This window comes from Calliphora vicina, chromosome 3 (genome assembly GCF_958450345.1).
Source record: "Calliphora vicina chromosome 3, idCalVici1.1, whole genome shotgun sequence".
Taxonomy (NCBI): domain Eukaryota; kingdom Metazoa; phylum Arthropoda; class Insecta; order Diptera; family Calliphoridae; genus Calliphora; species Calliphora vicina.
Genome location: NC_088782.1, coordinates 57,351,216 through 57,363,275, shown reverse-complemented (window position 1 = coordinate 57,363,275; position 12,060 = coordinate 57,351,216). Strand labels below are relative to the sequence as shown.

Genomic DNA, 12,060 nt, shown 5'->3' with positions numbered 1-12,060 from the left:
CTAAGTCATTAATATAGACAATATGGGTATCTAATGATAGATATTTCAAAGTCCATTGCAACGACATATATAAGACCATGGTAAGTTGGACATACAATGGGTCAAAATTGCGAAAAATATATTTTAACCCGATTTATTTTTTCATCAAACAAATTTTTTTGACATAAATTCTTTTTTTTAATTTTTTAAAAATTAAAAAATTTGAAAAAACTTTTTTAAAAAGGGTATATACGATTCGGCACAGCCAAATATAGCTCTCCTACTTGTTTTACACTAATAATTTAAAAAAAAATTTAAAAACTTCAATATTTAAAATTTGTATTTTAAAGTACAATTTGGTGAAGGGTATATACTTAGCTATAATGCGTTTGTGTAGATGTTTGTAACGCCCAAAAATAATAGTCTAACACTCACCTTAAATTATACCGATAGACTCAGAATAACATTATGAGTCGATTAATTTTGAAGATATTTCGATAAAATGTGGTACATACACATTTTTAGGCCCAAGGACGAAGCCTATTGAAACTGGCTGAAATCGGTCCATTATTTCCCCTAGCTTCCATACAAATGTCCTCCCGAAATACTTTAAACTATGGAAATCATGTCACCTAATTTCATGCCGATCGGTCTATAATTATTCATAGCTCCCATATAAGGCCCGCTTCCAAAAATCCCTTTAACGATCATAAATCTCTTAAAAATATTGGTATACACATAAAATTCAACGCAAATAAGTTCCGTGGCGATCGGTCCATAATTAGTAATAGCTCCCAAATTAGACCTTCTTCCGAAAATAAATTATTGAAATTTTAAAAGAAAAATTATTTTGCTCATTTACTTAGTGTAAGGTATTAAATGGTTGCGCTTGACCGACCATTTTTTCTTACTTGTTTTAATAATGTCATTCAACAATTTGACAGAAATGGTTAAACTGTACTTTTTATAGGGACTTTTTCTTGTGATAAATTGTTATAAATTGGACTAAGCGCTTTTGCTCATCTCTACAAAACAACAACAAAAAGCGAGATAATTCCAATGTTTTTCTTTGTAATCAATCAGCCCAATTATGAATAAAAAATTCCGCGGGAGTTTGTTCCCCGGGAGTTTCTTCCCATTGAATTTGAATAGGAAAAATGAGCAAAGGGAAAAAACTCCGGGAGAATTTTTATTCATAATTGGGCTGAATGTATTTTTACTTATTGTACATTACTGCATTAAAATCTCAATTTCTAAAAAAAGTGGACTTAGATTAGAGCCTTTGCATGTTAAGCCAGCGATATGCTATAAGGTACATAACAACTATTTCAGAAGTGGCCTGAAATATCTCAAACGGATCGTGTCCAATTTATCAGATGTATTGGAATACTATATTCACAAAGTCGTTCAGGTTACCTAACTGATGTAACCTAACTTATCCAAATAATATGGTGCCATTTGTTTGCCCACCCCTGTTTAACATAAGCTATTGTTTTTATGTGTATAATAATGACATATGGATAGAATGTAATTAAATTATTTTATATGAAAAATCTTATAAACATAATTTGTCTGTAACTGAAGATAAAATATACTACATACTTCAACAAATTTAACACTTGCATTCACATTCCCATAAGCCTTCATTTGGAGCGTTTACGAGGAGATAAAAACTCCTAGTGGAAATATTAATATCTTTATGGACATTGATATTTCTAATTCATAGCATTTATAACAGTAGCGTTTTAGTATTTGACGTTTCCATATGGCAAAATTGGAAAACTAAATAATTGAATATATTTTACAATCTTTAATGGATTTCCATCACAGGTTCCCATTAACCAATTGCCCTAAAATGTTGCTTCAATTAGTGCTAAAAAGGTTTTAGCGGATCTCAATATAAACAAGTCTCCTGGACCGGATGGTATACCAGCAATGGTCTTGAAGCAGTGTTCTTCGACGCTAGACCGTCCGTTAGCAAACCTTTTCAGCATATTATTCCGTGCCGGAAAATTTCCTATATGTTGGAAGGTTGCCAATGTAACGCCAATTTCAAAAAAGGGAGAGGCTAACAACTCTGAAAATTATCGCCCAATAGAAATTTGCTCTGCACTTTCCAAAGTAATGGAGAGTATGGTTAACCACCATCTTGTGAAATATCTAGAGTCGAACAATTTACTTAGCGACCGGCAGTACGGCTTTCGTAGAGGACGCTCTACGGGGGGCTTGCTTGCTTTCCTATCGGAAAAATGGTGTCGTTCCATTCACCGTTTTGGCGAAAGTAAAGTGGTGGCTCTAGATATTTCTAAGGCGTTCGATAGGGTGTGGCATGGTGCGCTCTTATCGAAACTTATTGCTTTTGGTGTCGGTAACGACTTCTCTCGATTTATATCGAGCTTTCTCAGAGATCGCACTATACGAGTTGTTGTAGATGGGATCTCATCAAATGAGTTCAAGATTAATTCAAGGGTACCGCAAGGCTCCGTTCTTTCACCTACTCTATTCCTTATTTTTCTAAATGACTTTCTAAGTCAAACTTCCAACCCTATCTATTCTTTTGCAGATGACCACAACATTTGCCATTCATATTCATTCAACTATTGGCCAAGCCTTTTGGAGATTGGGGCAATGAGGCAAAACATGAATGATACACTTAACCAAGATCTTGTGACAATCTCCGAATGGGGTCATGCGAACAGAGTCGATTTTAATGCACGTAAGACTCAATGTTGTATGTTAACACACAAACGCACGACAGATCATGTTGCTTCATCTGTTTCTATGTGTGGTGTAAATATTAAGGAATCAGAAGCTCTCGATGTTCTAGGCATGAGAATTCAGTGTGATGTTCGCTGGACAAAACATATTTTTCAAGTGTCGATAGAAACATTCAAGTGTCTCTGTTTTCTAAGACGGTGTAAGAAATACTTCACTTCATCTGATCTCCTTACTATTTACACCACTTATATCCGACCCAAAATGGAATACAACTCTCATGTATGGGCCGGTGCTTCGAAGTCTATGTTGGAGTTACTCTACCGCGTACAGGAGAGGGCGAAGGTGCTTATCGGCGACAGTAGGGTATCCAGCTCTATTGATTCTCTGGAGCATCGTCGCAATGTGGGTTGTGTTTCACTGTTCTATCGATACTAGAATGGAATGTGTTCTGATGAAATTAGAGAACTTGTTCCCGATACCCGTAGTTTCTTACGAAATACGCGTTCATCAGCGGGGGCACATCCATTCGTGGTCGATTGGTCAGTGGATCGCACAACACACTACAGAGAAAATTCGTTTTTTAGCCGTACCGTCCGTATGTGGAATAAGCTTCCTGTCGAAGTATTTCCTGTCCCTTTCAATGTAGGAAAATTCAAATCAAATGTCCACAAACACTACTCCCTCTATCCTCCTTCCCATAACCTATTTTCCTAGTTCCAACACAATGCATTGCATGAGTAGGGGTCATCCCCTGAGTGCTGGTCCAAGCAAAAAAAAAACAGATCCGTCCAAGACAACTTTTTTTAAGGACAAGTCCAATGTACTCTAATCTAATGTATGACAGATAATTATTTTGTATAATTTTAAATAGAATTAATATAAAAGGTGAGTATGTATAATATATTTTCCCCAGTTGCTGCTTAATTGTTCAGTTCACTCAAGAAACCAAAAAAAAAAGAAACTAATTAATGTTGAGCATTCATTTTGCAACAGACACACAGAATAACACAATACATAATGAAGGTAATTTTTTATTTACTTTAGAACAATTAAGCGTAGACAAAAGGTAGAGAGAAATATAAATAATACCCATTACATTATCAGCCACAATGTGCGGTTATTTTGCTTCTACTTATATTCAACATTGTATGGCTTGAAAATAATGATTTTTTTTTTAATTTTGTTTTGTTTCAAACACCATCACATGTATTCATTCATTAGGTTTGAAAAGTTCAGTTATTATTTATTGCTTTGGGGATCAGAACTTTTTTCAATTTATCATTTTAAATATTCCAAATAGGTTTAATTTGGCAAAAAATTAAAATCAGTTTTAATAAATAAGGCAAAATTATGATATTAAATACATACAAACAATTAAACTCATTTAAATTCAAACTCAGGCACGACATATTTACGAGAGGTGTTAAGATAATTTAAAATTTTTTTAATGAACCATCACTCAGAGGATGACCACTAGTGACGATAATCCTCTAAAGAAGCAAACATCATAGCTAAGCGCAATCGCCTTTTATTCACTCGCCCTAGAAGTTTGATTTCGATTTTGAAGCAGCGCACAATTATTCATTCCCATATAGCCACAGGGCAAAAATTTAACGAAGTTTTCCTACACCGTTTTAATTTGAATTTAATTTAACTACTATTTCTCTAAACTTCCCGCACCACCACAAGCAGTGGAAGTAATATCATACGCGGACGACTGCAGCATGATGGCGAGTGAATGGTTATCTCGGCGAAATACATAATTTCTTCGCTGCAACATGCAGCTATCGCCAGTGAACTCTTCAGCAACACTCTTTACCACCTGGACGAAGGGGGTAAATCTAAAAATTCTCAAAGCCCTAGCCGGCAGCACATGGGAATGGATAAAGCAACCTTTCTGTCTACCTACAAGATGATTGGTTGGAAAAAAGTCCATTATGCTGCTCCAGCGTGGTCACCTTCGCTGACTGATAGCCAGTGGAGACATATTCAAAGATGCCAAAATGCTGTCAAAGGCTGCATGCAAATTACATCGGAACACCATCTACACGAGGAAATAGAATTTCATTCAGTAAAGCAACACAACGTCCGTCATGTTGTCAAAACAGTTCATCCTGCCATAAACACAGCTGGAGCATCACCCGAGGTATGTCAGGAAGGATCTTTGTGTATACGAGGAAAACGTACAAAAGGATGTGCAGGATTCATTGGATATCAATTCGTATACGGTAACTTTGAACGACATTCATAGATATGCCACTAATACCGCGGTTACAGGATACCGAAAAAATGTACTTCTCATAGCAGACTCGGAGGAAAAACTGCCGCGGAAAACAATAGTAGTTCTAGTACAACTGAGTTCGGGATGAAGCAACAGGCTAAATGCCTATTGTCCCACATAGACCATGCCGTTCCAAATGTATGTCCAGCATGTGGTCAGGGTCCCCATGAATACCCCCACATATTCAACTGCCCAACCAATCCTACATCACTTAGTCCGAGCGATTTCTGAACAAACATCGATGAAGTAGGTCAATTAGACACAATTAGAAAATTGTACAGGTTAAGCTGTTACAACAGCAACAAGCGATATCCGCCTGTGATGTCCGTTTGTTGGTTAAAATATATTTTCCGCAACATCCAGATACGATGGTGGGTCAATAAGTCCGCGACTTTTTGAATTTCCCGGCTCTTAACCAAAAGGGCAGCACTGCTTCTGTCAACAAGCATCTGTCAGTTGACTCCTGTCAAAATTTTATCAATCCGCGTCATTTAGATAGAGTTTGACAGTCATTGATAGCAGACTACCTCGCACAATGGTTGAAGGGTGGCCGAAATTAATTTTTTTCATGTTCGCCGATTTGGATAATTTTTTGGTAATTTGTTGTCAGATATCAGAATATTATGATTCCGTAATATTAGGCTGATATATTTATTATTTGTTTGGACAGACACGATCGAAGTTCATATATGTTCGCTTGTTTAAAATGGCATGCATATTTACTGTATATTCAATCTTTTGGTACAATCACAGTAAACTTACCATTTGACTTTGTTGTATATTTTCGTAAATAACAATTACCATAGATGAGATTTGCATTAAAAAAAGTTGGAAAAAGTGCCATATAAAAAATTCCGTAGAACAAAATATAAACAACATCAAAATTTCAATGTTCATCAACTTCAGTGGACTGCATCTTTTTAGCGCTTTGGAGCGCTGTTTAACGAAAGATGTCAAATTACAGCTTGAAGTCTCAGCTAAAAGTTAAAAAAAATTCAGCTGGTCCTACCTGCTCCTTTCCAAAAAAAACAGTAAAAACTATAAAATGATATAGTGATAAATTAACAAAACATAAATTTTCGTTCATGCATGTTGTTGTTGCCATAATTATTTAGTTGTAGGAAGGAGAAATTTATCTCCTTTCTTGTATATTTTGTTATTTTATTATTTGTTATACTTAAATTATTAAGTAAACCCAAGCCAGTCGATCAACGTCAAAGCTGGGTAATACTTTTTATTTATTTGTTTAAAGGGACAAGTCTTAATCTGTCCTCTTTAGTATTATTTTTTATTATTTAAAAAAACGCCGCTTTTTAATTTGGTCAACTTTACCAGTGGACAGTTCATAAGCGAATGAATTTTATTTCAAAAAATATTTATAGCTAAGCTTCAAAATAAATCAATAAAATAATACAGGATTAACGGTATTTTGAGAAGTAAATGAGAGTTGAGTGATAACATGAGTTATTACGAAAGTAAAAGAATGAAATAATGAAAATTTAGTTGATGCATTAAAAATCAAGGGAGTTATGAAACTTTTTCAATACATGTTGTATGGGAAGTGGGCGTAAAAGTGGGCGGATCAGGTATATATTTTCAGGAGCCCATTCTACAATTATAATATTTATTTTTTGAGAAAATTGAGTTGATGCATTAAAAATCAAGGGAGTTATTAAACTTTTTTAATACAAGTTGTATGGGAAGTGGGCGTAAAAGTGGGCGGATATTTTTAAAATTTCACACAAATTATTCTGAGTGTTTAAAAATACTATGTGCCAAAAATCAATGCCGTAGGTCAAAATTTAATTTTCACTTTGTATGGTGGGCGTAAAAGTGGGCGGATCATTTTGATTTTTCAATTTTTTCTTGATTCGAACAAAAAATGCCTATGTGCCCAGTTTCATTGTTCTTGGGCAACTTCTTCTATTTTTAGCCGCTCGTTGTATGAACTTCAACCAATGTACCTCGTGACTTGAGAAGAAATAGCAAAGAAGTGAATTTCGTCTGCTCATTAAGCATTATTTTTTTTGCGGAAGAAAACCATCACTCAAATAAAGGCTAAGCTTGATAAATACTATGGGAACTCTGCACCATCAATTTCAATGGTAAAAAAGTGGTTTACTGAATTTCGATATGGCCGTACAAGCACAGTCGAGGTCTCTCCACCCGAAACAATTGAAAAAATCACGATATGGTGTTGGCGAGAGATTGTGGAAGCCATTGGCATCTCACATGGCTCAGTTGTTTCAATTTTGAATGATCACTTGGGTATGAGAAAGCTTTCCACAAGATGGCCTCGTATGCTCATAATCGGGTCCACAAAAGGGTACACACATGTGCAGTTTCCATGACAAAAATCCATGAATTAGGCTACGAAATTCTCCCTCATCCGCACTATTCCCCAGATTTAGCACCCAGTGAATATTTCTTGTTTCTAAATCTCAAGAAATGTCTAGGCGGAAAGCAATTTGTCTCCAACGATGAAATCATCTCACAAAAAAAATACCTGTTTTGATGACCTCGACAAATCATATTTTTTGGAAGTGATAAATCTCTTCATAATAGTATCAGTGGTAAAATTTATTAGTTTAAGGTTCCCTTTGATGTCTTGACTTAAAAGTCAACAGTTAGTTTCAGTATTAAAGCCAAATAAATAACTCACAATGATTTATTTATACTTAAAATTTACTTAACTACACCATTTCAAATTGTATTCCAGAAGTTTCTAATTCAGTTTCAAAATATTCTAATTGTATTTCAGGATTTTCTAATTCAGTTTTTCAGAAATTTCCAATTGTATTTGAAAAAAATTCTAATAAAAATACAAATAGAAAATTAGAAATTTTCTGAAATACCATTGGAAATTGTGTAGTTTAAGGTTAAATAACTTTTTGCAAAGCTTGAAATTTTTTTTAGATTTTGTTCCATAAAAATAAGAATTTAAAATCAATTTAACAAGGCACATAACATCGCTCTAATCTCAATTTAATATGTATAATTTTATTTTCGTTGTTCTTTTATTATGATACAAACAAAATTAACCTTAATTCGGGAATAAAAATGTAATCGAGTTGTAACAAGAAAATTTGCCAAATCTTGTTTGTGTTATCTGCGTATTAAATGTGTTAAATAAATAGCATTAAATCATACAAATATGTATATTCGCACACTCACTGACTGACTGACGTCATCACATATTCATTCATTCACTCACTCATTCATTCATTCATTTCGTACTTACCGTGGATGAGTAGACAGTTTCTTCTCTTAAAAATGTATTATCGCCTGCCTTGGCATCAAATAAACCCCAATCAAACTTGATGTCCCATGTGTATGCGTAGCAAGAAGATACAATGGCGGCTATAATCCAGCAATAGAACCACGGATTGTCCTTGGATGTTTCGTATTCAACTGAAATTATAATCAATTTCTCATGTAGTCGAAAAATATTTATGTATGTTTATCTATGTATGTATAAATTATTTAAAGAGATGTGCACTTAATTTGATCACTACTACATGTCATATTCAAATAAATTTAAAACTTATGACATTATCAGTTCAATAATTTTGCTTAATTAGTTATTATTGCAAATGTCACTTAAGTTGAATGGTAGAGCATGTCAAAGGAGTTTGTGTTTTTGTCTATGTGACCTCGAATTTAATTAGCAAAATTTCTTGAGATTATTATAAATGTATTCATGTTCATATCAAATAAATTATACTTTTACCATTACATGTTAAAATAGGATGAATTCATGTTAAATCATAGAGTGTGTCATATTAATGGAGGCACACTTTCAAACGGGAAGAACAGGGGACCCGGAAGAACCAAACTTTCACAACAACAATATAATTATAACCACTCAAATGGTAAACGAAGCGGTTAATAGTTTTTCGCCATAGAAGTCTGCATGACCGTATGGTATTTTCCCGGCTTTACTTCAGAAAAATATTGACTTAATCGGAACCAAACTAGCAGCAATTTTTACCACTTGCTAAAAAATGCGTGCACACCAATGGTTACCGAGAAAATGTGCCTGAAGCTCCAGAACACCAACATTCCCATGGATGAATATTCGATCATCCGCACTGGACAAGGCAACAACTACACATGCCAAATCCTAGCCATCACGAAATCGGGTTCAAAAATTCTAGGAAGGATAATTCCTTTTCTGAATTCTCAGTAGAGTTACTTCATATCCTTCTGAACTCTCACTTCCTAGGCTTTAAGGACGTTGCTACGGAGATTGTTAATGAAAATACGATTCCATCCAGAATCGATGGAAACGTTGTCTCCTATGATAGGATATCATGGGCGATTAATAGTTATTCCCCATTTAAATCACATGGATGCTGAGATGCTGCAAACCATTCAGAGGCATATCATCGGCCAGCTGGAGGAGGGTTAAGTTCAATTTTTCCCAATATTGGCACAGAAAGTCATGCGAAAGACTTGCTGAAAGACGATCTGCTCGAAATGCGAAAAAAGTCTGATACACGAGTGTTCTACGGTCAATGCTAACGTCCTTAGAGAAGAAGAGATGAAAATCTATTGAACATGTTTTATAAATATTATCGATCGAAAAACAGGTGAAACATGAAGCAGGTCCGATTGCAACTAGATTGATGGCAATGGAATAAATTACCACATAACCAAACACCAAACGATGATAAACATCTTATCAGCAGCCAATATAACCACTGAAGGATGTAACAGAATTCAAACAAAATCCGTTAACACTAACTGCAACACCATAAATCCAGAAGGTGAAAAATGTGATGATGTAACAAAAGTATGAAATTACCTACATATGTATTGATCTATATACAGATGTTTAATAAATTGGTGAATGAATGGTAATAGGCTTCTATGAACTATTACCGTAGATAAATACCTTCGTCTCTCAGACCACAATACTGATGTCCAGGCAGAGATAATAGTGATTACGGAGATTAATAAATGCCTGAAGAGGATTAATAACTAAAATCCAATTTTTTGGAGATTCAAGCGGTCAAAACCCTAAGAAACGACACTGCTAAATCTCGGAATATTTTACAATGTAAGAATAAAATTCTTATTCAACTTGCGAATATCTTGAAATAATATTAGTCCCAGGCAATCACGACATTAATGGAAATGAAAAGGAGGTCAAACTAAATAAGATGTGATCATGCGCGGATAAGATCAGCCTAGAAAATGTCAAACCATTCACAAAGTTTAAGAACGAGCTTAAATAATGGGTAATAAGTGAACATATCAGAAACTGGCAAAAGTCTACAGTCCAACATTATATGGGAAAACCCAAACCAACACTTGGCCGATTAGTTAATGTATTAATAGGACATGCAAAGCTGAAGTCTCATCTGGCTCGCATGGGTATATCTAACGACATGATCTGCAGAGCGTATGGAGTGGAAGATGAATGATGGCACATTATCTGTAACAATGTCCTGCATTTAGTCGTATAAGAGACGAACACTTTCTTATGGACACTATGCCAAACATGGAATATCTTAGGCCACTAATACACGTTCAATATTTATTGACAGCGATCCAGTATCGCGATATTTATTGAACATGTAGCATGCGATCACGAATCGTGGATCAGCATATTTCGTGATATCAACTCATGATACCTTTGGTTATATGTAATGTAATTACTGACGCGATAAATATTGAACTGTAGCATACGCACACGATCCATCAATCCACTAAAATCGATCACGATCCAAATATCACAATATATATTAATTATAAGCTACATATATCGAGGGGATTCATATTTCAATAGGCTTAGGAATTTGTAGAAAAACACTTTCATGAGAACGCACAACATGCCGAAATTGAATATGTGTATACCCGGACTTTCCGGATAGATATTGAGTATTTTCCCAAAAATTACATCTTGAAAATTAACGAATACCTAAACTTTTAGAAAAATTTTATGTTACTTCCCTGATCTGTCACAGAGATTTAATTTACTCCTTCCTACGACATTGCTATATTAAAGTAACAGGTCCGTTTCATGTAAACTGGAACCGTTTAATACTCTTGGGAAACCAATTACAGCACCAATTCCGTATCAGTTTGAAAGTTGTGAGCTGCTTTATAGGGACACACTATATTGACTGTATTAGTAACTTTTCATGTTTGCGATTTACATATTTATATTAAATTCTTGCAATACTATGGTAATTTCATTGAAATCGGAGATAACAATTTGGAATACTGTGTGGTGGAATTCATCCAGTCAATATCAACACTTATGTATGGAAGTGTTTAAGCGTGTGCAATAAGTGTTTGTATCTATGGATATTAGAATGTGTAAAAGTGTTCGTATGAATGCTTTTGTGTTGATTGTACTAAATCCCCTGCAGCTTTCGAAACTACCTAACAATTTAATTGCCTTGCTTTAAATTGGAAGCAGGCCAATTGACGTTGTGAATACAGAATGGTGGAATGGTCAGTCGCTTGATGACAGTCGCTTGATTATTTTTTTATTTATTTATTTTCAACAACCTAGCCTTATTGGCCATAACCGGTTATAAATTTCTACTTTTGTGATCAACTCTGTAATGAAATGTGTATACCCACTACCAAAAAGGAATGATTGTATCAATCCGTTTGTAACATAACAAAATATTAGTCGTAGAACCAAAAAGTATATTTATTATCTTCGTCGTTCCTACAAGGAGCGGGCCTTAACAAAGCTTTACATCTAGATCTGTTCATAGTGATGTTTTTAATTTCATTCCATCTAGTATGCATGTTTGCAGCATCGATCTCAATTTGTTAACGTCACGTATGAGCTGGACGTCCTCTTCTGCGGCTGCCTTGCGGATTGCACTCAATAGCAGTTCTAGCAATATCTGAGCTTGGCTTTCGTATGGTATCTCAACCGTTATAGGTAACTGGTTCGTTAGATGCCGATATAGTCTGTGGCAAAAAAACTCGAAGGATTCTTCTAAGCCATTTGTTTGTAAAATGTTGCAGGGCATTCATATCACGAGGGGCAGCACTCAACGTTTCGCAGCCATAAAGTAATGTAGATCGAACATTTGCATTAAATAGATTTATTT

General features: G+C 34.9%; 1 protein-coding gene across 1 annotated transcript in view; it reads right to left on the bottom strand.

Annotated features, from left to right (window-relative positions):
• PXo (P[[i]]-sensitive XPR1 orthologue) overlaps positions 1-12,060 on the bottom strand; it is a 49,764-nt gene that overhangs the window by 14,363 nt on the left and 23,341 nt on the right. Inside the window, exon 4 of the mRNA XM_065505178.1 lies at positions 8,220-8,389. Coding sequence (XP_065361250.1) covers positions 8,220-8,389 — 170 coding nt within the window. The remainder of the gene's footprint in view (positions 1-8,219; positions 8,390-12,060) is intronic.